This window comes from Diceros bicornis, chromosome 3 (genome assembly GCF_020826845.1).
Source record: "Diceros bicornis minor isolate mBicDic1 chromosome 3, mDicBic1.mat.cur, whole genome shotgun sequence".
Taxonomy (NCBI): domain Eukaryota; kingdom Metazoa; phylum Chordata; class Mammalia; order Perissodactyla; family Rhinocerotidae; genus Diceros; species Diceros bicornis.
The window spans coordinates 49,993,873-50,019,534 of NC_080742.1; the positions used below are offsets into that span (position 1 = coordinate 49,993,873).

Here is a 25,662-nt window from a genome sequence, read left to right on the forward strand (position 1 = left end):
ACCTTAAAGAACTTAGGGCATCTCAAGGCAGATGACATTTAAGACTCTATACATGGAGGAAGTCCAGGTTAATTTTTACTTCTTTCAAAGACAAGACACTTGGGGGCCGGCCCCGTGGCTTAGTGGTTAAGTGCGTGCGCTCCGCTGCTGGCGGCCTGGGGTTCAGATCCCGGGCGCACACCGACGCACCACTTCCCCGGCCATGCTGAGGCCGCGTCCCACATACAACAACTAGAAGGATGTGCAGCTATGACATACAACTATCTACTGGGGCTTTGGGGGGAAAATAAATAAATAAAATGTTTAAAAAAAAAAAAAGACAACACACTTGGAACGTTCAACTGAGTGAATATTTCTTAAGTATCTTACAACAACAACATGTACTACTAGTAATGTATTCACCATGAACATTACACCAAGAGCATTACTTTACTTTTCTCCGTAACACGATGAATTGAAAACATGAATGGATATTTTCTAGTTCTCTCAAAGCCTGAGTTAGCTTCTGCAAACAAGATCCTAAATTTCATCTCCCCTACCTGGCCCTAAATAGAAAGTTGAGTATTGCTTCAGATGGTAATTTCACACGTGCTCACACACTCTCTCTTTTTATGGTAGGAATTCCAAAGGACAAGCAAAGAGTAGTAGCAAATAAGTATGTTATTTTAAAAGTTCTCCAGCTTTTATTGATAGATACAGAGCGAGCAACTAGACAATGCCAGCCATTCAAAATAGAGCTCTAGGACCCTGCACTTCAATGGAGCCCAACGGGAACCGATGAAAAAAGAAGAGAGAGCGAATGACAGAAAGGCTTACTGAGAAACAGTTGAGGCTTGACTGATTTCTCTGCTGTTAGGAAGATACAATGATTACCTGACATTCCGTATGACTCATCTCTCTGTGCCCATAGGGAGAAAGAAGCTAAATGTTTTGTACTACTAAATCAAATCAAATAACTTGCATGTCTTTGAAAGAGTGGTAAAATAGGATCAGTAATGTGTGAACTCAGAATTTCGCTTTGTTACCTGTCATTTGGAAAGTCAACCTAAGCTTGTGAAGTCTTAGGTACAGAAATCTCCAAACTGTCAGATTTTATAAGCATAAACAGACAAATGTCTGTAAGGCACACACAAAACAAAAGCTTTACAGAAACAGAAAAATCAAGACAAACAGGAGGAAACCAAAGTTCAAGTACTTAATGCTTAATAAAAATATTAGTTACTAAGATTTGGGGTAGGTTCAGTTTTGGTGTTTGGAATAAGCAGACCTCATGAAAGGTTAGAATATAATTTGGACCATTTGTTTGTTTTTTTCATGAATTTTCAACACAACCATGAAGATGGAAAATATAAAAAATGTATGGGCCTGGACACATTGTCAGGCATTTCTGTGACACAGACATGGAACTTACGGATGACAGGGCGCACTTCAGACCAACGACCTGGGCAGAGGGGGTGGAGGAGACATCCTGCTCCATCAGCTGCTTCAGTTTCTCTCTCTCTGTTGATAGGGTATCAAACGCCGACCTTAAAGTGAAGTAAACTATAAAGATATAATCATTATAAAAAGGAATAAAGGAAGAGGTGTAATTAAAAACAAGATACAGACAGATGTATTTCTTACAAAAGAACTTAGAAAAGTCACAGCCCCGAATATTTTCAGTGCAGCAAATGTACACTCTAAATTGACTTTTAAAGAACACATCCAGAGTGAATAACATCAAGAGTGAACCCTAATGTAAACTACAGACTCTGGGTGATAATGATGTTTCAATGTGGGTTCACTGATTGTAACAAATGGACCACTCTGGTAGGATGTTGATAGTATGGGAAGTTGTGTGTGTATGGGGGTGGGGGTGCAGTATGGGAACTCTGTTCAATTTTGCTGTGAACCTTAAACTGCTCTACAAAATAAAGTCTATCAAGAGATACCCTATGACCCAGCCATCCCACTACTGGGAATCTACCCACCGAACCTGAAATCAACAATGCAAAGAGGCTTATGCACCCCATGTTCATTGCAGCATTATTCACCATAGCCAAGAAGTGGAAGCAACCTAAGTGTCCCTCGACTGACGACTGGATTAAGAAAATGTGGTATATATATACAATGGAATACTACTCAGCCATAAAAAAAGACAAAATCGTCCCATTTGCAACATGGATGGGCCTGGAGTGTATGATGTTAAGTGAAGGAGAAAGACCAACACTGTATGATCTCACTCATATGTGGAATATAAACCAACACATGGACAGAGAAAACTGTATTGTGGTTACCAGGGGCAATGGGGGTGGGGGGTAGGCACAAGAGGTGAAGGGAGTCATATATATGGTGATGGACAAACAAAAATGTACAACCCAAAATTTCACAATGTTAAAAACTATTAAAGCATCAATTAAAAAAAAAATAAAGTCTATTAAAATGTTTTAGGGACCGCCCCGTGGCTTAGTGGTTAAGTGCACGCGCTCTGCTACTGGTGGCCTGGGTTCAGATCCCGGGCGCGCACCGACGCACCGCTTTTCCGGCCATGCTGAGGCGGCGTCCCACGTACAGCTACTAGAAGGATGTGCAACTATGACATACAACTATCTACTGGGGCTTTGGGGAGAAAAAGGGAACCAAAAAAAAAAAAAAAAAAAAAGGAGGAGGATTGGCAATAGATGTTAGCTCAGAGCCGGTCTTCCTCAGCAAAAGGAGGAGGATTGGCATGGACGTTAGCTCAGGGCTGATCTTCCTCACAAAAAAAATATATAATCACACCAATTTGTCAATTATAAGGCCACTAATTCATTATAAAATTCCATGATTTTATGACTGATCATCAAGATATTTTGACACTTGAAAGGACTACATTACTAGATTCTCAATTATCAACATTTAGTTTTGTCTGTATCCTCAAAGACAGGAAATGTTTGAAAACAAAGCTTATTGGTTGTCAGGGAGAAAATGGTAACAATGCAGCGGAGAACCGAGACAGCCCTTTAACTAGATGACCAAAATTAATCACCAGTGAGACTCAGAGGGACTTTGTGTGCCTCGGGATGTAACACACCCTGAAAAAGACACACGGTCGTTTCTGTTGTGTGCTGGCCAGGGAGAGACAATCTGCATGTGATCATAAGGAAATGTCAGCCCAAAATGAGGAACATCCTATTTTTAAAAATTGGCCTGTATTCTTCAAAAGCGTCAATTTCATCAAAGAGAAAGACAGACTGAGGAACTGCTCCCAATTAAAGGAGACTAAAGAGGCATGACAATCAAATGCAATATACACTCATGGACTAGACCCTGTACTGGAGCGGAGAAGTGCTAGCAAAGGGCATTATTGGGTTGAACGTGGAAGGCGGAAGAGCTAACAGGACTGTTTCCACGTTAAATTTCCTGAATTTCATAACCAAGTTACGGTTAAGTAACAGAATATCCCTATTCTTAGGAAAAATACACTACAGTATAAAGGCGTAAAAAAAGACATGACGATGTATGATTCCTACTCTCACACAGTTCAGAAAAATGCACACGTGGCGTATGTGCGTGTAGAAAGAAAGAGATAAAATAAATGGTGAATCTGGATAAAGGATCTATGGGAGTTCTTTGTATTATTCTTGCAACTTGTCTGTAACTTTGAAATTATTTCAAAGTAAGGTGTACCTACTCTCTTCCTTGTTAATCCTGTCAGCTGCTTGACCCATAATTCCCCACCTCTAAAGTTGGCATTCAGTTACTCCGTTCACTTTAGTGAGAATTCAAGTAGTGACAGCTTAGCACCATTAGGCTAAGATGCCTGAACTGAAGTTTTAAAAACCATTAACACATATGGCAAAAAATTCATCAAGTTTTGACACACATGTATGAGTTATCTCCTAGGGATGAGGAAACTCTCATCTAAATTATTGATCATGGACATCACATCTGAATATTACCTTTGCAATCTCCTTTATTATATTTTGTTTTAGAAGGGTAGGAAGAAGTAAGAGACTGAGACATACTTCTCAAATGGCCTGGCATACTGCTGAATTCCACAGCGTTGCATGTTTAGAGGTATTGTTATTCAAGAGAGGCCTATTTAGTGTCACAGAAACTTAATACGCACTATTGACTGACTTTGCTCATTTCACAGCCACAAGGACAACTGAACCTCTCCACAGGTCGTTGCCGAACTTGTCTGAGGTTGTGGTGTTTAGCAATGGATTCAGAGCATCTTCACAAAGTTATGGTACAAATAAGCAATTTGTTTAAACACATACACACACACAAATTATGGTGCTTCTGTTGACAGAAGACAGGTCAAAGGTCAATAGGTACCAAAATTTTCTAACAATGTCTATGGAACATGCTTAGCTTTTTGATTGAAATAATTCGACTAAGCAAAATAATGGGCAGCACGACACAGTGACCAACAGTGTAGGCTCCAAAATCAGCCCTGGATTCTTCCCAGCTCCATATTTATTTACTGCGTGACCCTGACAAGTATATGATGTACTTGAGCCCCAGTTTCCTCATGTGTCAATGGGGATAATAATAGCATTTACTTTATAAGACTGTTATGGGATTAAATAAGACAATGCAGGTAAAGCACTTAACCTAACACATAGCACATAATAAATAATAAATGTTACTGCAATAATGATAGCGATGGTGATGAAACAGACTCATGAGGATGAAAGCAGTGGCGACTGCAGTCTCTTGAAATATGGGCGGCAGCTTCAGGAGGATGCTGTGGTCTCTTGCCAGGACAACACTTGTAAATAAGTGCATGCAGGGTAGAGGTTCTATGAATGAGGGACCGACTAGAATCTATGGAGCAGTAGAAGAGCAGCCTTCTCCAACAGTGAGCAGAGTTAACTCACTGCATTTTATGTCCTATTAAATGGGCACCTCATCCTCTTGCTTTGTAACTCCATAGGATACATACACCTGAGTGGGTCCCTGGGGGAACACCTCTTCACTGTCATGTTTATTGCTCTAAATTATATAAATGTGGCACTCAGCTGGCTGCCACTTTACCAAATCAATTCCTCTGGCTTTCAGATGGCCTGCAGTAAAGCAAGGTGTTCAGTAAAGCAAGGTGTTCAACCAAACTAGAAGATTCCTACTAAAATTTTAAAAATTGGCAGAATATACATCATTTGGTTCAAAATGTATAGCTGACAAGACTGTGGTGGGCATAAAATAAGCAAAAAGAAACTCACATAGTCACTTTACTTCATTTAAAGTGTAAAGCGTTTTCTAAATCACTTGACAAAGGGGCTCAGAAGACCAGATCCCCATGCACTAAGTTTCTTAAATGACTGTTTAGACCCACTCAGAGGACACTGAGTCATTCACAGAGGCCTAATGATCCAGCACACACAGAGCAATGATTAGAGGCTGCTCAACAGAGACTGCATTTATATTAATCAATAAAGACACAGGATCCCAGAGGTCAGGAATATTCTCTGTGACAGGAGTGTTTTCTAACTAATTTCCCACGTAATTCAAGAGAAGAATAAAAAGCTTAAAAAAATAGAAAGATCCAAATGAGTGTATCACATCTATGGATATCTGATAATAAACAAAACCACACACAAAGTCTGAGATGCTCAGAGCTACAAAGAACCTCAAAGATCACTAAGGCCACCCGCCATTACAGAACGACCAAGTCCTCTCCATCTCCAACTTCCTCGCCAAACAGTGCTTGGGCCCACGCTTCTCAGAGCATCCGCTGTCTCCTAAAGCAGTCCACTGTCTTTAGACTCTTCGGGGAGTAAGAAAGTCCTTCCTGTTCCTACGTCGACATTTGCCTCGGTGTCTCCTCATTGTCAAACAGGACTACTTCCTCTTTTCTGGGGTGCTCAAATACTGAAAGACAATTATGGCATCTCTGTCTACTCATCTCTTTCCCAGACTGCTTTTAGCCATTTCCCAGACCCCCTCGTTGTACTAATAGAGTGGGACACAGGTTGAGCTTCTGTCAGAACAGACGGTCATAAGCATCATACAATTGACTCTTGGTGATCATCACTACCTTTCCCATTTCTACAGGCTTCTAGGCTGTTCTTTACTGAGTTAGATGGTGAGAGTGTAGATAGCACATTTGGATGGTGAAAGGTGGCACTGAAGGATACCTGGACTCTTAATTTAGCTGAGCTCTACTGTTTATCATCCTCCTCCTCAGCAGTTTCTCGGCCCCAAAAAAGAATAAGATCTTTGGGCAGATAGTTATGAATGCCATGGACACTACCTCTTGGGAGGTGGCAGAAGGGAAAGACATCTTGTAATAAGGCGAATGCAAACCAAAGTCCTACCTCTACCACTAAGTTGCCATTTAGATTTTGGACAAATCCTGCATTTCCGCATCTGTATGTGTGGGTAATGCCCATATCTCAAGAGTGTTTTAAGGAAACAGTGAGAAAACACTCTATCGTATAGCACCCAACCCACAGTAGGACTCTTCCTCTTTTTAATCAAAACCACATTTCAGTGAACTTTCTTTAAAATGTTAACATACCTAAAATATCTGGGGTGGGTTGATGTTTTGTAATTTGCTTCCTCTAACTTTCAAACCTCACAGGATGTCCATGGTTTTAAAATATTTTCTAACCCATAATCTATCCAAATGGTTCTTTGATTTAGATATATTAAGTAATATGATTAAATGGTTCTCCTTATTTCCTGATAATTTACACAAATGCAATTGCTCAGCAGATTTTTATGCTGAATTCTAAATTATGTGATCTGGCTTTTCTTTAAGTCATGTATCTCTTGTAGCTTTTAATCTATGCAAGTGATGTCACTGTAACATACTGGGCTTTTTCTTCAATGCTTCCATAAGCTCAAAACAGTTCAGAAAATGACGACTCAATTAAAACTCAACACAGGAAAAGAATCCAGAAACAAAAGAATAACAAATAATTTAATGAAGTCTAAATTAAGACTTCTCTCACAGAAAATACTTTCCACAGGCTGCAGAAAAAGTATCAGTAAAACTTCATTTGTTTTCCCTTCCAAGGCAGCATGTGAATATCCACTTCCATTTGGAGCATCCTGACCACAGTCCTATACTATTCCTTGCTTTCTCATCTTAAATCTGCTCAACAAATTTGATCATTTCTGTTTTTATTACTAACAGAACACTCTCTCATAAAATCTTTTTGTAACAAAATAAGCAACAGTATGAATTATTTCTATTCAGTGCAAAATAACTACTCATAGAAGATAATTACAGAATTTGAGAGCCAAGAGTCAGGACAATCACTTTAGGACATTTAACAGATGAGGCAACTGAGGCCCAGAGAGGTTAACCAGTGAGATCAGTCAGTAACAGAGGTGGCCTAGAACGCCTGTCCTCTGACTCAGCCAGTACACAGGATTAGCTCCAAAAAGCCTACTATTTACAGCGTTTCCTGAGGTATGTTTCTCAGAACTGTAGTTCTAGGGTGTTAACAGATATTGGAGGGAGGGTGAAAACTTCCCAAATAACACTGAAAATCATTGAGTTAAACAAAGCTAACGGATTCCTTTGCTACAGGACTTCTCAGGGCCTTAATATTTACTGTTTCTTGTGTAAATGCAGAGAGGACCATAGTCAGCAGTGTTTTCAAAACATTTTTAGTCATGAAATTCCTTTTTTGTTTTTTAAAGCATTTTATGGGTAAAGTGTTCCATGAAATACATTTTTTGGAAATGTAAAAAATAATAATATATGCAATGTAAATGATAAATGACAATGACTTTTAAGTTTTAGTACATTTTGTTCTCTGTTTGCTTATATGTGTGTCAACATACACACAAAGCCAGACACATGAACCAACGAGAATTAGTTCAATGATATGCCATAAAAGTCAAATTTACAGTCTATAATATATAACAAGGACTTTTTCAACTATGATAGGGATATATTGGTTGCCTACCAATTGATCTAATTTCTACAAAACAGGGAGAATTCAGATGCATTTAACAAGTTGAAGAAAAAGTAGGTAACACAGACTATGTTACAGCATCAGTGGAATTCTTGCCTTTAGTGCAGCTGCTCCGGAATCAGTCAACAGATTCGTGATGCAGTCAAGAAAGTACAATAAAAACTGTCAGTAACAAAATCAGGCTTACATAGGAAGAAAGGTCAATATGCTTTGAGTGTGAATGTATGGAAGTGAGACAGCACACAAGGTCATGGGACTCAAGGCAAACCTGAGAACTATCTTTATTCCATGAGGTCTCTGAGGTACAGCCTGTGTGGACTCCCAGAGATCTTTCCATCTCTGCAAGTGTACTTTAAAACCACAGAAATGAAACCCAGCTTCACAGGCTCCCTGTGGAATTCACTGTCCATAAGCCCATGGGGCACAGGCTGCTGTTGAATAAGCACAAACCTTTCTTGGAGCACAAACCTTGACCTAGTCTAGGCATGCGGCGGCTCTGCAGCCAGTTGTTTTTCACAAAGCCCAAAAGACAGAACAACTGGCTGAGGCCCATATAGACTTTCCACATGGTTGAGCCCCCTGTAGGAGGAGAGGATCAATAGATCCACTCAAAATGGCAACCTCTGTCCTGCTGAGGAAGCAGCTTCTTCAATGTAGGTAAAATTCAGGATATTTCCCTTCTGCAGAGAGGCATTATCTTCTTGTTTTTTAAAAGACAGTTCACATTATTAAAAAGTAATGGTATTTAATAGGAATTTCCTCCCACAAAACCTAAAATGCAATGCCTGAATTATAACTGATCCTTTAATACTACAGAGCATACCAGGGGGTATGCAAACAGCTTTGAAGGGTGGAGCAGGTAATTCTTCCCATTTTACAGATTGATTTCACACCAGCATTGCAAAACACTGAGAAAGTTCTAATGGGAACTAGGACAAGAGTTTGAGGTAGGAATTTATAAAAAGCATGAAATGGTTTCCTCATAACCAACATGATTTAGGTCTGCAGGCTAAGGGAAAAGAGAGCTGAAGGAATCAATAAGGCGATGGAAGAAAAATATGGGGCTGGGAGAAGAAGGCAACAGAGGGAACATCATCTCTCCTCCCAACTCAAGCACTGCCCTTCCATTTAAAAATTTTAAATTCATTTTCTCCTTTAAAAAACTGTTAAATACATGAAATTTTTAAAAAGCCAAGCAGAAATAAGATAATAAGTACTTATCACTCCAGCCTCTACCACTAAAATGCTGGTGTATATCCTTTCAGACTTTTTTTTTTTTTAAGGAAGATTGGCCCTGCGCTAACATCTGTTGCCAATCTTCCTCTATTTCTTTTTTCTCCCCAAAGCCCCAGTACATAGTTGTGTATCATAGTTGTAAAGTTGTAGCTCCTCTATGTGGGACGCTGCCTCACCATGGCTTGATGAGCGGTGAGTAGGTCTGTGCCTAGGATCCGAACCTGCAAACCCCAGGCTGCCAAGGCAGAGTGCACAAACTTAACCACTATGCCACCGGGTCGGCCATAAGCCTCAGGTTTCTCATCTGTGTGATGAAGATTACAATAATACCTACTCCATAGGTTGCTGCTAGAATTCAATGAAACAGTGCATGTGAAGTACTTAAATTATCTGACATGACAGCTATGTGCTCAATATAAGGTAGCTATTTTTATTACTGTGGCTGTTGAGTATTCTATTATATGATTATATTGCATTTTTAATAATCCAATCCTCAATCGTTGGGCGTTTAGTTTATTCCTAATTTTTTAAAAACTTTTTATTTTGAAATCATCATAGATTCACAGGAAGTTGCAAAAACAGCACAGAGAAGTCCCATGTACCCTATATCCAGTTTCCCACAGTGGTAACATCTTACATAATGATGGTAGACTATCAAAACCAGGAAACTGACACTGGCATAATCTACAGCTCTTACTCAGACCACACCAGTTTTATGTGCTCTCATTTGTGTATATATGTGTAAATAAAGGTCAATGCAACATTATCACATGTGTAGATTCATAGAACCACCAACACAATCAGGATACAGAACTTTTCATCACCACCAACATCCCTCTTGCTACCCCTTTATAATCACACCCATACTCTTCCCCTTTCCCTCCTCCCTGTCCCTAATCCCTGGCAACCACTGATCACTTTTCCATCTCTATAATTTTATCCCTTCAAAAGTGTTATGTAAGTGGAATCGTATGCTATGCAACCTATTTTCAGTCAGCATAATGCCCTTGAGATCTCTTCAACTTGTTGCATGTATCCATAGTTTGCTCATTTTCATTGCTGAGTAGTATTCCATTGTATGGATGTCCCACAGTTTGTTTAACCATTCATCTGTTGAAGGATATTTGGGTTGTTTCAGTTTTTGGCTAAAACAAACAAACTTGCTCTGAACATTTATGAGGTTTTTGTGTGGACTGAAGTTTTCATTCCTGAGATAAATGCCCAGGAATGTGAAAACTCGCTTGTACGGTAAATATATGCTTAGTTTTATATAAAACTGCCAAACTATTTTCAGAGTGGCTGTACGTACCATCTTGCGTTGCCACCAGCAATATATTAGAGATCCAGTTTATACATATCCTCACCAGCAGTTGCTTCTGCTTTTTGGTTTTTTTTAGCTATTCTAATAGGCATATAATAATATCTTATCACGGCCTTAATTTGTATTTCCCTAATCGCTAATGATGTTGTTTCTAATTTTTGAAATGATAAACAGTGCTACAATGGATATCTTTATTTGGGTAAATTTTAAATTAATCCTTACGAATGAATTCTTCAAAGTGGAATCACTGGATGGCAGATTAAAAAAAAGTTGAAACATATTACCATAATGCCCCCCAGAAAAGTACCAATTTATACCCCCATCAGCAGCATATGAATTGCTCAGCTTTTAAAGTATATCTACTATTTTCTCTCCCCTGTCAGGTTAAAAAGAATCTTCTTGCCAATACACTCCCTACTACCAGGGAAATAAAATAAAAATCAGATTGCCCAAAATCTTAATAGAGCAGAAAATGAACCAACTAAGATACCCTCTCCAAAGACATCCCATATTCAGACATGCATTTAACATTTTCACCAAACACCTTAGGAAAAAAGAAAACTCATTTACCTTTATGGGCAATATGACACAGATCTTCTTGCATTTTAGAAAACTCTGATGAGGTTTCCAAGCCATCAGAATAATTTTTCTCTTCTCCAAAATCTAGTGTTGACAAATTAGGATTGGAGGAATGCAGTCTTACTGGGCCAGAAAAAGGTTTAGGAACCTGAAGTAATACCAAAGGGAGATATTTCTTTTCAGATGCAAATTACGTAGAATATTTACTTGTTTCTAAGATTGGAAACTAGTAAGAGAGGAACATTTTATAGGTAAGTCTTTCTACTGAGTGATAACTTATAAAAAAAATAAATGAAAACTCAGGAAAGCACTTTCTATGGCAACTTGCACTGGCTTCTTGCAAAATAAAAATGGGCAAGAAATCACGTATTCTTTTGGAAATGACAGCAGCATTAAAGTTACAGGTTGAAAATGACAGCTAAAGCTGCCAGGCTCTTTCTCGTTATACTCAATTCCTTCTTTCTGGCAATAATCATCCAGTATCTAGGTTGTTAATAGTGGATAGATTTGAAAACGTTTTCTTTATTTGCACCTGGTGCTTCTACAAAACGAACTAACTTCTCATGTTTGTACACAAATCCCTTTTTACTTTAAAGTATTTAAGTTCAACCCATAAAGTGCTTTGAACCACAGAGTATACAAGAGTATAACAGATGACTTATCTGTAAGTTTCTGATTTATTTTCACCCTAACAAGTCGCAATTTCACATGCAACGGCTGAGCTGCAAATCTTGGCCTCTGGGTTAGCTGTTCATTAGGAAAGTCAATGGCTAGTGTGACAGGATGAATCTCTGATGGGGGACTGGGAGGTTGGAGGCAAGAGAGTCTGCACAATGTCCTGCTCCCAAAGACTCCAGCCAATAGGCTCAGAAGAGTGAGGAATCCACTGAGCAGCAGCAGAAGAGGTGGGTCAGAGCAGACACCCAAGCAGAGAAGAGGGCAGGCAGGCTATGCATTAGAGAGGAGGAAACCACAGTCCTAGAAATGGCTCCAGTCCTTCCAACCTCATGCTGTTTTTCTCTTACCCAGTATCCATTACATGCTGATTCTAGTATCCAGAAAATCTAAGTGATTGAATTCATCTCTCTGCACAGGGTATTTGAGAGACTCACTATAGAATATTCACTTGTCTATTCTTGTCTAAGTAGCCAAGGGGCACGGAGAGCAGGGCCAATGAAGAAAACAGGCTGTCAGGAGAGGCCATGGTTACCTGCAGTGTTCCTTTAGCATCTTTGCCAATAGCTCTGGACCGCCACCTCCTGTGCGATCTTTTCTCCTTTTTGGGACTTTCAAAAGCTCCACCCTTTGTGTTAAAACAGGAAAGAGAGCACAGACAGTAAGGTCCACCAAACCAATAGGGAAAAATGCACAGCCAAGTGGCCACCTCCATCCCCTCGAATTTGGCGGAAGCGACCGACCAGACAACATCACACTGTTAGTGAAAGGCTGGGGAGGAAAAAGGAAAGCAGAACACCAGAATGCAAACAGAAGCGGGCTCTGGCTAACCTGGATGGCATTGATAGCTGGTGCCGAATATGTCCGATGCAGGACGTCCATACTTTGTAGGAGCTGGTTCATTTCCACCAGGTAGGCATGACAGTGAGCCAGGTCTGTGGGAGAAAGGCAGAAGAAGGATTCATAAGCACTTATCTCAGCATTCAGGCTTCACTATGTTAGTGCCAGCTACTTTTCTTATTTATCTATGTTTGATTTACATCCGTAAGGACAGGAAATTTTACTTCCTTTTTTACAGGAAAGGCAGTAGACTGTTGCAGTTCAGGGCATGGGTGTGAAGAACCAGGCTGTCTCAGTTTTAATACACTTAGAATCTTGGGCAAATTACATAATGTCTCAGTTTCCTCATCTGGAAAATGGGGATAATTATACACCAAGCTCACAGGATAGTTGTGAAATAAATGAGTTGATGTATGCAGCGGGCTTTTAGAGTGCTGGCACATTGTAAGCACTAAATAAATCAGCTATTATTATCATCACCACTATCATTTCTAATAGTGCAATAACAGGGTGTCACTATCTGCTTATAAGGACCCCATACAAGCTAAATGAATGAAATTAAAAGGAAGGTTCTCTTGGTCTCTAAGGATAACTTTGTCGATCATGGACCTGCACGAGGACCATGATGATCCTCTGCAGACTGACCTGAGAGGACCTAAGAGTATTCTCAGACCAGTTGCTGGGTCACTAACTCAAAAGACAGTCCTCAATTTGCTGTTCACTGGATGATGGTGGCTGTTGCTGCTGAGCAATCATGGCCCAAATGCATTAAGATAGTGGCTCTCAAACTTTGGTCCCATCAGAATCACCTGGAGAACTTGTTAAACCACAGATCGTTGGGATCCACACCCAGTTTCTGATTTAGTCTATCTGGGTTGAGCCTAAGAATTTGCATTTCTAGTAAGTTCACAGGCCAGGCCAATGCTGCTGGTCCAGAGATGACACTTCAACAACTAATGTCCCAAAATGTCACTCAGTGAAGCTCATGAGTGACATTTACTGGGAGGACCAAACCTATATGGCCCCAGGTGTGATAATACTTGCATTCAACAGGAGAAAATGCAATTTTCAAGGCTACTACCTGACTTCTTTCTCTAATAGTGGTTCTCAATCATGGCTACACTTTCAAATGAGCTGGGGAAAATTTTTAAACTACCTATATCCAAGTCCCATCCCCAGACAATTAAATCACAACACTCCCATCCCACTGGTGATTTTTTTGTTTTTTAGTTCCCTGGGTGATTCTTAGCTAATTAAGGTTGAGAACATTGAGCTTCCTTGTGGCAAGAGTTCTCAGTCCTGGCTCCTATCAGAATCACTTGGGGAACTTTAGAAAATTAGTGATGCCAGGGCCCCACTCTGACCAATTTAAAAAGATTCTTCTGCAGAGGAGCCTGGGCATGGGTATTCTTGTATTTGAAAAGCTCTCTTGGTGATTCTAATGTGTAGACAGGGTAGAGGACACCTATTTTGTGGGGATCACCATTTGGTTCACCCACTCACCTCCAGAACAGTGATTCTCAACCCTGGATGTGCATCAGAATCATTTTTGGCGCTTTAAAAAAATAGAGAGCTGTGCAGACCTCATCCCTGGAGATTGTGATTTAGTAGGCCCACGTGGAAATCAGGCATCAGTACTTAAAGAGTAAAAAAGGAAATCTGTCTGCATGCACACCCAGGTGAGGACATAAAGCTCTGCAAGGAAAGCGTCTTTCGTTAATCACAAGTGCAAACTTAATAAGAAAAATATGAGAGAGAATATAGACTAGCAACGGGGAAGGATACAAATTCATCCAAGGTGTAAATACTAAACCGGTATAATCTAAGAGCCATGACAGAAAGAACCAGAGGTTTCAAGTCACTCTACCTTTGGAGCATTTTTCCATGTCCTCTGAAGACCGTAACCATACTGGAACTCGTGTCTCACCACCACAAGAAAATGACAGATTGCTTCCGGTTTGAAACGAATTCTGCTTTGATATACTGCTACACTGTACCACAAATGACAAAAGCATGTTATAAATGAAAACAGAGCCCAGTGGGAACACTTTATGGTAAAGGATAACAAAGTGGGCTAGTTGCTAATGGAAGCCACCCGCCTGTAATGGAGAAGAAGCTTCTAGCAAAGCACTCCACTGGAGACCCTAAGCTCTGGGGGTCACCCCAGCTTGGCCATAGCATGCTATGAGGCCTTGGGCTGCAGTCCTTAATTTCTTCTTCTGTCAAATGATAATAATACCAAAATAATGATATAAATGTTGGAAAAATTTGCAATTCTGTATGGCTAGGAATGTACCTACTGCATTTTACAACCAGATGAGAAAACCAAAGTCAAACTGGTCAGGAGAAAGCTGGAGAATCCAAGGCTAGTAAAGTCCTCCTTCCGTGCTATTCTTCAGTTACTGTCCCAGTGATAACAGATGCTCCTCTGGCCCTGGTTCTGACTGGCTGGGCAAACAGACTCATTAAATACCAGCTCAAGCTTACCCTGTTCTTCCCCACAAACCTTTCCTTCTCAGACACAGCCCCCTAGATGGGACTCCCCTACCCAAAGCCATCCCTTTCTTGTAGATTCCTTATTGGCAAATTATTACCTTCCTACTTGAAATGGAGTCCAAGACCCCGGACGTCGAGTCTGTGATGGTGGATCCTGGGAAAAAGTGATTAACTTCGTGTGGAAACATGGCTATTTCATTCTGACGAAATATTCTGTGGTGGCGGAGTTTGGATACCCACTCATCAAAGGCTTCTTCTGACTTTACCTAAATTGCGTTAAATTGAAAGAAAGAAACAAGAGCGTCACTCACTGAGAGGAACAATTATTTATCAAACTGAGGTCACTCCTGACACCCCCTCTTTCATGTTGGCACATGTAGAAATATCAGCTTATTGACTTAGTTTACATTTATGTGGTCCAAGGGAACAAGTCTGAGGAGGAAACGGAGAGTAAAAATGGTCTTCATAAACTATATATTTAGGCTTCCTATGAAAGGGTCCAATTGTTATACTATTATTAAGAAAGCAAAACAGTAGCAGTTATATTAAACAACAAATAAACTCAAACTTATATCTATCTGTCTCTTAAAGTACTTCCAAGTTCTCCTGCCCTAGCTTCTCCTATCTCTACTGAAAATATTAGCACCATGTTTCTTTTTGAACTGTTAATACTCAGAATCTTCAGATCAATCTTCTCTGAATTGGAATGAATTAGTAAATTCTTTCTAAAATATTTAACCTTGTTAATCTTCTCTGACAAAGAATACATTGCTGAGGAATGTGAATGTTATTTAAAAGAACATTTCTCCTGCTCTCAGAAATGGAAAAAAACTGACAAAGTATTATCGGTGATTTCCAGGATTTCTCAAACACAAGCACACAAACATTTAGCCATTCTCTCCATAAATGAGTATCTATCAATGTCTAATTTCCACGAAGAATAATGTTCATAACCAGTGCCTTTTATTTTAAAATATTTCAAATGTTCATAAAAGTACTAAAAAGAATATAACAAGCACCTATGCACCATAGATATTTCTTAATAGTCAATATTTTTGTGTATGTATGAGTGTATTCAGATTTTCAAAATGAAAAATGATAAATACCTACATATCAGAACACAAAGACTCATGAAGCGGCTACTTAAAATAACCCAAAAGGATGCATGGTAGGTTAACTTCCAAGAAGAAAAATCCAGGTCAATCCTGTTCAAACCTTTCCTAATGCCACTGCTGAGAGCAAGGATGTGGAAACAGAAGGCAGTGGTAGCATTCCTTTAGGAAATGTGAGGTTGGCTCTTATGTTTGTTGTGTTGATTGGAAGGACATACAAGACTTAAAACCCCTCCAGGTACTACTGAATGTGCTCTTTATAGGAAGAAGCAATACAAACAGACTCACATCTATCTGTCTCCCCTAAATTATGTTCTTCAAATGTATTTCATTTCCCAGATGCAGTTACAGGAATTTTACAGGAATCTCGTGTCATCCTTTGCACTGAGCTACTCTCAGAGGCCCTTAAAAAGCAGTGCCCAAAGCATTCATCTTTACTCATTTTTTATTGGTTAAACCAAGTAGAATAATAAGAGTACTTTATTAAATAACTGATCAGAGTTCTGTTCCAGCCCCTCAAGTAGTTACAGGACCATGGGTGGACAGCCACTTAACTCTTTGCTGCCCAGATCCCTCCCTATAAATTAAGAGAATGGGATTAGATGGCCCACATTTAAAAATGCCTGACTCTGAGGTTATTAACTAGGACCCGCAGATGTCTACACATACCTACACTAAGTCATAGCTGATGTTCAAAAGAATGAAGAAGAAACACAAACAGAACGTAAACTGATTCAACACAGAGAAATAGTAAACTACATTTATCACGATATTAGTATTCAATGTATTTTAAGGCATTCTAGTTCTTTAAAAACTAGGAATTAATTTCTTCTATTCTATTAACTAGAATAGTAGATGAACAAGAACTTATTTCCTGACCATATCAAAACACAAAACTAAGAGTCACTGGAAATACATGGAGAAATAACCGAAATTATTCTAGAGGAGACTGACCATTGAAAGGGGGGCGGGGAAGAATATTCTTTTTTTTTAAGATTATAGGTCTCTCCCGCCTTTACTTCACACTAGTCATTCTCAACCAGGGGTGATTTTACCCCCCAGGGGACATTTGCCAATGTCTGGAGACATTTTTTGGTTGTCACAACCGGAAGGGGGTTGTTACTGACATCTAGTGAGTAGATGCCAGGGATGCCACTCAACACCCTACAGTGCACAGGACAGCCCCCATGGCAAAGAACTCTCCAGCCCACCATGTCAATAGTGTCAAGGGTGAGAAACACTTTACACAATTAACTGCACCCACAGGGACAGGGACTTAGGTTAGGAAACAGTATGGATTTGACTGTCTTGGGCAGCCAATCAACCACATGTATGTGTTAAGCATGTATTTGCCCAAACACCACATATATGCCATGGGGAATACAGGGACATCTTAAGACAGGGAGCTCATAATCTCATGAGTATCTATCAATGGGTTTTATTTTTCCAACCCTCAGCCCACATTCCTAATATTCCAAGTAATTTGCCCAAGTAGGAAAAGAATCTTAACATTTTCTCAACTAATTTCTAACATTCAGGTACCACCTATAATTATACACGATAACTAAACTTATCGAGCATACTGTGGGCTGGGAATTATGCCAAGTTTTCTACATGCAACCCTACAAGATGAGCACTATAATCATTCCCATTTTGTGGGGTGAGAAAACTGAGACTTTCAGAGATTAAATAATTTGCCAAAGGCCAAAAGCTTAGTAAGTAGCCAGGTCAAGATCTGAACCAGATTGGGATCTCCAAAGCTCTTACTTCATGCTTTTTCATGCAGGAGAGAGGGCAGAGGAGGGTAGTTAAGCACTTTGAGAGATATTATTTGGAGGTCCATACTTTAGAAGAAAAATTCCTGACATTCACTATAGTATGAGAATTTTAATGTAATCCCTATAAAATTAACTAAATGTTATATTGTATTTCAGGAAACATTTTAACCTATGGTAAATGGTTCTTCACTAAAGATGGTACTGCCTGGGGGCAGGGGGAGGTTTGTATTTGGTCACATGAAGATTTTTTTGTTATTGATTGTTGTCACAATCACAGGGTGGGGATATTTAGAGGATGCGGGGACAAGGATGCTAAACCTTCAGCAGTGTGAGAGACAGCCTGCACAATGAAGAACTGTCCCATCCAAATACCAATAGCGTCCATTACAAATACCTTCATAAGGAAGATCTTCTATATGTTGGCTAATGTTTTGAAATATTCAAAAGGCATTACCAATAGCACAATAACCGATGATCCTTTTGCAACATAAACAAACTCTGTGCAACAAGAGACAGCACCCGGGAAGCAGTCTCACCTTCAGATGGTAGATGTGCTCCTCAGTGTCCAGATCAATGCATTTTGATGACTTCTTTACAGACATCACCGAGAGCCCAACATCAATGCAGCCATGTAGCTTCTCTCTCTCTATCTGCAGAGGCACCAAGAGGGCCACTTGAGAACCATGGTGCTAAGAACAGTAGCAACATGCTTGACACTCCTTGCCTCTACCCCTCGTTCCACATCTACTAGTAGTAAACATAATAACTATGACTTATGAAGCACTTAGCACGAAGCGCTTTCTCCACCAAACCCCTCAGCCACTATAACAGTGGGAGTGACACCCTATGTTTTGTTCCTCTTATTGTGCTGCAAAATGTCTTCTCCCACCCAGAGAACCCCTCAGCACAACCCTAAGGCCAGAACAGACCCCCGGAAAACCAGTAGGGTGTTGAGAGGGGCCCCCACATCTCTTCTTGGCAGGTGAACTGAGCCCACCTGGAACCCAGAGCTGGGACAGTGGGGAGCAGGCACCTCTGTTCCATGTGAAGGAACTATTACCCCTCTGTGGTTTCCAGTTCAGAGAAATGCAATCCCCAAATGTGCACAATCTCATCCATGAGCTGACAACAAGTAGCCCTTCAGAATTCTTCAATAGCATATTGGGATTAATAAGACGACTTACATCAGTTTGGCTCTTGGCATATTTCAAGATTCCTTTGTCCAGATAGAAGAATCTCTGTAGGGAAGAAAGTGTAACTCATTAAGACATTCCATCTAAATGTCCATCCTTCCCTTGGTCCCATTTTTCAACTTCAAATTAAATGCAAGTGCCTAAGAACCGGGTACTGAGTGGGGCAGTGTGGGTGCAAATGAAGGTGAGGCCAAGGCCCACGTCTTACCTTGTGCCAGCCTTTCAAAGGCCATTTCCTCTTTTTCAGCAAAAATCCTTTCTGAACTGGCGGCTCCTGGGTGTAATTCATCTCTCCCCTCAGTCCTTCCACCACTTCCCAGCTGTCCTGTTGCAACAAAAGAGTTCAATTCTAAACGGCTGACTTAAAAAATAATAATGTTAAGAAGCACTTCATCCTATTAGTAAATCCATCCAAGATGGTGAGGCTGGCTGGGTTTGTTGGGGAGAAGAAATTAAAATTAAATTTTTATACAGTTCCTGGACTTTACAGATTTAATGCTATAATTTAATGGTATCAAATTTGATTTTTTTCTTCAAAAGCTCTGTTAGAAGAGAATGTTTTTTCTCTCTTTTGGTGCTTCAACCTTGGCAACCACAGCTAAAGGTAAAGATTTTACTGTAAGTCCTATTTCTGTTCTTTTTGACATTATCACACAGTTACTGTTTACTCACCACTAGACTTTAGTCTGAATTTTAACCAAAAGCTGCAGACATCAGAATGGAAGTGGGGGGCCTGGTGGGGATGGGTGGGAATATAGGAAGATTGACAAGAATTGGCTGAAAAGTATGAGACTGGATGCAAGTTGGTAAATATGACAACTTGGTTGAAATAATGATTTAGTTGCAAGTTAATATCTTCAAATTCTAGTAACTTAAATACTGGAGATCCTGAAGCATCAAAAAGGTGCTTTTACAACAAGTATTTTCATCCTCTTTTTCCAGAAATGTTGTTTTCCCTCCCCTTCTTTTGTTTCAAAAACTTTTTTTTTGGTCAATTGCTCTACTGAGCTGTCTGCAATTTTGAAGAGGTACAAAGTGTTGTTACAATTAATCTTCCATTGTTGGCTTCTTAGGTTACTTCAACTAATTGACTGAAAAAGAATTTAAAAAGGAATACAAAAGAAAAACACTAAAAATTCTGAAAATTTATTTTTAAATGCTTTAAAATGCATAAGTCATTGTAAAATTACCCTAAGATAGACCAAAATTGGCAATATATCAGTGGCTGAGATAATGGATTATTATTACTTTTACATTTTTATAGGGATATAACATACATGAAATGCACAAATCTTGAGTACAGCTCAATAAATTTATACACTTATACCCTCAGTAACTCAGTACCACCCAGATTAGACAGAAAACATTTCCAACACAAGGTAATTAAGTTTTGACAAACATGTCCTTCCCCCCATCCCCCCAGCTTTACTGAGATATTACTGACATATAATGTATGTAAGTTTAAGGTACACAATGTGATGATTTGATACACCTCCATCTCCTCACATAATTACCACTATTTTTTTTATGATAACATTCAAGATCTACTTTCTTAACTTTCAAGTATATAAAACAATATTGTTAATTACAGTCACCATGCTGTATATTAGACTCCCCAGAACTTATTCATCTTCTAGCTGGGAGTTTGTACCATTTGACTAACATCTCTCCATTCTCCCCACCCCTGCCCCCTGGCCCCCCTGCCCCTGGCAGCCACCATTCTTCTCTCTCTTTCTATAAGTTCAGCTTTTTTAGATTCTGCATATAAGTGAGAACATATAGTATTTGTCTTTCTCTGTATGATTTATTTCACTTAGTATAATGCCCTCGATATCTATCAATGTTGTCGCAAAAGGCAGGATTTCCTTCTCATTTATGGCTGAATAATATTCCTGTGTGTGTCTGTACACGCGCATCACGCTTTCTTATCTACTCACCCATTAATGGATACTTAGGTTGTTTTCACGTCTTGGCTATTGTGAATAACACTGCAGTGAATGTGGGGGTGCAGATATCTCTTCAAGAGACAAACATGTCCTTTTGGCCAAGATTTCACATTGACTAACTTGCTTTTAGTCAAATCTCCAGCCTATAGGCAGGTGGTACAGGCAGAGGCCAGAGGGGCTGGGAGATAGAGAGTAAGTCTGCACCAGCACCAGGGAACAGAAGCAATTAGACTCAAGTCCCAGGAAACAGACAGTGTAATGGGGAGGGCCTGGGAACTGCAGGGAGTCCTGGGTGCTCTGGCTCAGTTTCTCTGTTGTCCTCAAGATCAATCCATGGGAAACACCTACTAACAAGAATACTTTCCTACTTTAGCAATTGAACTCTATATATAATGATCCTGACAGATCTGCCTTATATCTGATTGCACTTTACTTTAAAGTTAAAGGTAAATTTCAGAGTTTTGAAATATGATAGTGGTATCCTAGGATCTGGAGTTATAAAAGGGAATTCTTCACTGGAAAAAGCAAAGCTTATATTCAGCTCTTAAATTAGAGGACTTTTTCAGAAAGGTTGCAATGTCGAATGAGACTTCTTTATAGCAATTATTACCAATTATTCAGTCATTTAATTACACCCAGACAATAAACAGAGAATGTGTATTATTAAGTGATGGGAAGCTACACACACACACACACACACACAAAAATTCCGCTCACATTTATTTCAGCTCAGAAAGCCATTCCTCAAAATTTAAAGTGTCTTAGCTGTCAAAATTTTAATGAATCTTTAAGGTCATCAAGTTAAAAATTCCACCTCCTCCAGGAAGCCTTCTTCAGAGGAAAGTACTCTTTCACCCCTAGAGCCTCTATCGGCATTCCATCATACCTTTCCAATGGTTCACCACTTACTTATGATAACATATGTGAGATTTTATCATCCCTACTGAACAACAGACTTCTTGAGGGTGAAGAGTGTCTAGTTTACTTCGGATTTCCTCTCAACACCTAACCCGCTGTCCTGTGAATAGTACGCATGCGACTGGCAAATGGATGCACTTGGTCATGGAATAAGGCTGCAAACAGATTTACGTTCTTGGAATATCAAAAATTGGCCTGCATTTGAAGTGTGCCCAATATCTTTGAGCCAAATGACTGTTTATTAATTAAATACAGCACATTCACGTTTGTGAAAGAGGGTATGTGTATGTTATTGTTAAATGAAAATCTAAGGCTCAAAATATTCTGGAAAGTACTCTAAGGGCATCAAGTCCTTCTGATTTGTTTAACACTCCCAAGCAGAAGGCAACATGCAGAGCGATAATTAGACAAGCATGCACATCTGCTCATTACATTCGATTGTGCAAAATGCAAATGCCAAGAGGGATCAGACGTTACTGCACACTTTACAAAACTGAAAAAAATGGAACGAGATTATACCTGTAGTCTAACGGAAAACAAGAATTAAACTTAAAAAATGTTTCAAGGATTCATGTTAGAACTAGATTTCTCCTGAATTTTTGAGACATAGTACATTCCTACCAATGAGCCAATGTGGAGGGCAGGGAATTAGACTGGGTTTAGTGGCTCTTAAGGTAAATAAATAAAAAAGGGTTCGCATTTATTCCTACAAAATATCATTTTTTTTCCTCATTGTATCTCCTACCTGGGCTCAGAACTTGAAACGCTTACCAGGTTGGAAAAGCCAGATTTGAGTACTTAAGAAAGCGAAGGCTCGGGGCCGGCCCTGTGGCTTAGCGGTTAAGTGCACGCGCTCCGCTACTGGCGGCCCAGGTTCGGAGCCCGGGCGCGCACCGACGCACCGCTTCTCCGGCCATGCTGAGGCCACGTCCCACATACAGCAACTAGAAAGATGTGCAACATACAACTATCTACTGGGGCTTTGGGGGGAAAAGAAAAGGAGGAGGATTAGCAATAGATGTTAGCTCAGAGCTGGTCTTCCTCAGCAAAAAGAGGAGGATTAGCACGGATGTTAGCTCAGGGCTGATCTTCCTCCCCCCAAAAAAAAAGAAAACGAAAGCTCTCCTTGACTGAAGAAAAAGCACTGCAGCCAATTCCTCTTCGGGGCTTGACATCCAAATTCTCCCGTCCCAACTTCCCTGTCTGACACCATCCTGGAGTTGCTGCTGAGACTTGAAAATCAACATCCAGCCACTGGTCTCCGTGGGGGCGGTATTGCTCCCTCTGAGGCTGTGGAATGTGGGGGCACTTGTGGTTGTCACAGTGATGGGGGGGTACCTCAGCACCTAATGTCTGGGAGCCATGGATTTTAGACATTCCACAATGCCTCAGAGTCTTGGACAATGAAAAAGCTGTCCCACATCCCAAAGACTCCAAAGGGCCAGCAGACACTTTTGTAGGGGAAATCTGTTTATAATTACTTGAGCATAGAACTTAACTCTGTTTCACATACAAACCAAGGTATTTTTGCATGGATTTTACACACTCTGAATTCTTGGGAATGCAACTACTGAATAACTGAGGGAAGACTGTACTTCGTTCTGTTTGGGACCTTACCAAGCGTGACTCACCATTTTGGAGAATTGCATCACCAAAAGCCAAGCCACTTAACGGTACTTGAATTATTACCACCACACACCTGTACAGGTCTGCATTAGTAACTGTTGTGTTCAACGTAGTATAGCTATATCTGACCACTTCATTACATTTTCTGGTGTAGTCATGTCTGGGCTTTTACACGTTGAAACATATTTTAATGTTAACCACTTTCTTTGAATTTTCCTTTATATTACAGTAAAGCATTATGCTGATATTTTCAAAATTATGTGCGCAAATATATTAAACTAATAATGAATTTCATTTGAGGAGAGTAAAGGAGTCATTAAAATATTGGACATAATAAAGGGACCTTGGTATGCTGGGTTAAGAACCTGCTAAACCTGGCACAAATCCTGTGAGAAGGAATGCCAGGCCAAGACACAGGGTAATGAAATCACTTTGAAACTATAAGGGCTTTATTGTCTTCTTATAAGTAAGTCCTGTTGGTTTCATCTTCAAAATGTGTGTTGTCTATGTCGCTTCCTCTCTGTTCCCCAGCCACCACCCTAACCCAGACTCTCATCAAATCTCCCCACTTCTGCAATCCCAAGACTCCCCACTTCTACGATCATTTATGGGGCCCATTACATCCTACCCTCCACACAATATAAAAATGAATATAATGTAACATTTGTCTTCATTTCCACGTCAGTGATTTACTTATATTGTTCAGACCTCCCAGAATCTTCTCTTGATCTTTTCTACCCATGCAAACCCTTCAAGATTTAGTTGTTTCTACACCCTTCCATGAAATTCCTAAATTATCCAAACCACATCAATCATATATTCCCATAAATTACAGTAGCATCACTGTCCATTACCAGATAACTTAGTGTTTAATTAATTCATGATTTTTTTTTCACTTTTATCCCCAGTGCTTTGGCCTTTTCTCCCCAAATAGTTATGGGGACCACCTTTTCAACTTGCTTAGAACCCCAGCAAAGAACTAAGTATACAGTAGGAAATAAAAGAATTCTCTTGGGTTTATTAATTGTTAGGGTCTCATACCAAGAAAATAAAGTTTCCAAACCAAGTAAATGGCACTGGGTCGTTGGTTAACAAAGAGGTATTAAGCTGCATCCATACTTCTATATAGTGTGCCATTTAAAACAAAAAAGAATAGTGCCTCAGGAAATACTATCCAGTGGGGTCGATTGAAGCAATAAATGAATACAACAACATAAACAATAATAATAGAAAATGATTGGAGAACACTTTCTAGCTCCTTGAAAGCAAGAACTTTTTCTCTCTTGTTCACTACTTAACAGTGCATAGTAGATATGAATCAATACACTGAATGAATTAATGAGGAAATTACAATAGCTAACATTTATTACGCATCTACTATCTGTCAGGTAGCATGCTAAACACCAGAATTACACCACTGTGCTTAATAGTTGCACAATCCTGCGAGGTTAGATTTATTAGTATCTTTATTTTTTGAATGTGGAAACTGAGGAAGAGAGAATTAACTTCCCCAACGCCATAAAGCTACCAAGTGGTAAAGCCACTGACTTCAGAACCTACATTTTTAATCATTCTGCTACATACGATAGCATATTGCATATTCTACTGTAATTTAAGTATGTAAATTCTGGTGATGAACCAGGAGTAAATGCCATGTGGTAGGGGTATTGCGGTGGGTAAATCCAGGAAGCGGCCGAGATCCTGAAGCAATCTGAAGGAGATAAGAAGCACCGCCCGATGGATAGAGACCAGCAAGGTCTGGGACCCTGATCAGAGCTATGGTGTTTCCTATCCTGGGGTCCCACCAAGCTGGCGCAGGAAATCAGCCTGTGCATTTTAATGTTGCCAAGTCTTTGCTCATTCGCTCTTTTTTTTAAAATAATAAAGTATATTTTTTAAAAAGTCTTCATCCCCTGCCCCAACCATGCAGTTTCTACTCCCTCACCCCACGTATTAATCATTGATCTTAGTTTTTTGTGTACGTATACTTTCAAAGATTTAGTGTGCAAATACTAGCAAATATGAATATACCCACCCCCTTTTT

At 39.8% G+C, this 25,662-nt stretch overlaps 1 protein-coding gene across 3 annotated transcripts in view; it reads right to left on the minus strand.

Annotated features, from left to right (window-relative positions):
- The window catches only part of OSBPL3 (oxysterol binding protein like 3), a 202,841-nt gene that overhangs the window by 47,979 nt on the left and 129,200 nt on the right, over window positions 1-25,662 (minus strand). For all 3 annotated transcript variants that reach the window (XM_058527308.1, XM_058527305.1, XM_058527312.1), the window contains exons 3-11: window positions 19,337-19,453; window positions 19,120-19,173; window positions 18,472-18,585; window positions 15,144-15,311; window positions 14,417-14,540; window positions 12,541-12,644; window positions 12,245-12,337; window positions 11,026-11,182; window positions 1,412-1,542 (exon numbers count right to left, since the gene is read on the minus strand). In XM_058527308.1, the coding sequence (XP_058383291.1) occupies window positions 1,412-1,542; window positions 11,026-11,182; window positions 12,245-12,337; window positions 12,541-12,644; window positions 14,417-14,540; window positions 15,144-15,311; window positions 18,472-18,585; window positions 19,120-19,173; window positions 19,337-19,453 (1,062 nt within the window). The remainder of the gene's footprint in view (window positions 1-1,411; window positions 1,543-11,025; window positions 11,183-12,244; window positions 12,338-12,540; window positions 12,645-14,416; window positions 14,541-15,143; window positions 15,312-18,471; window positions 18,586-19,119; window positions 19,174-19,336; window positions 19,454-25,662) is intronic.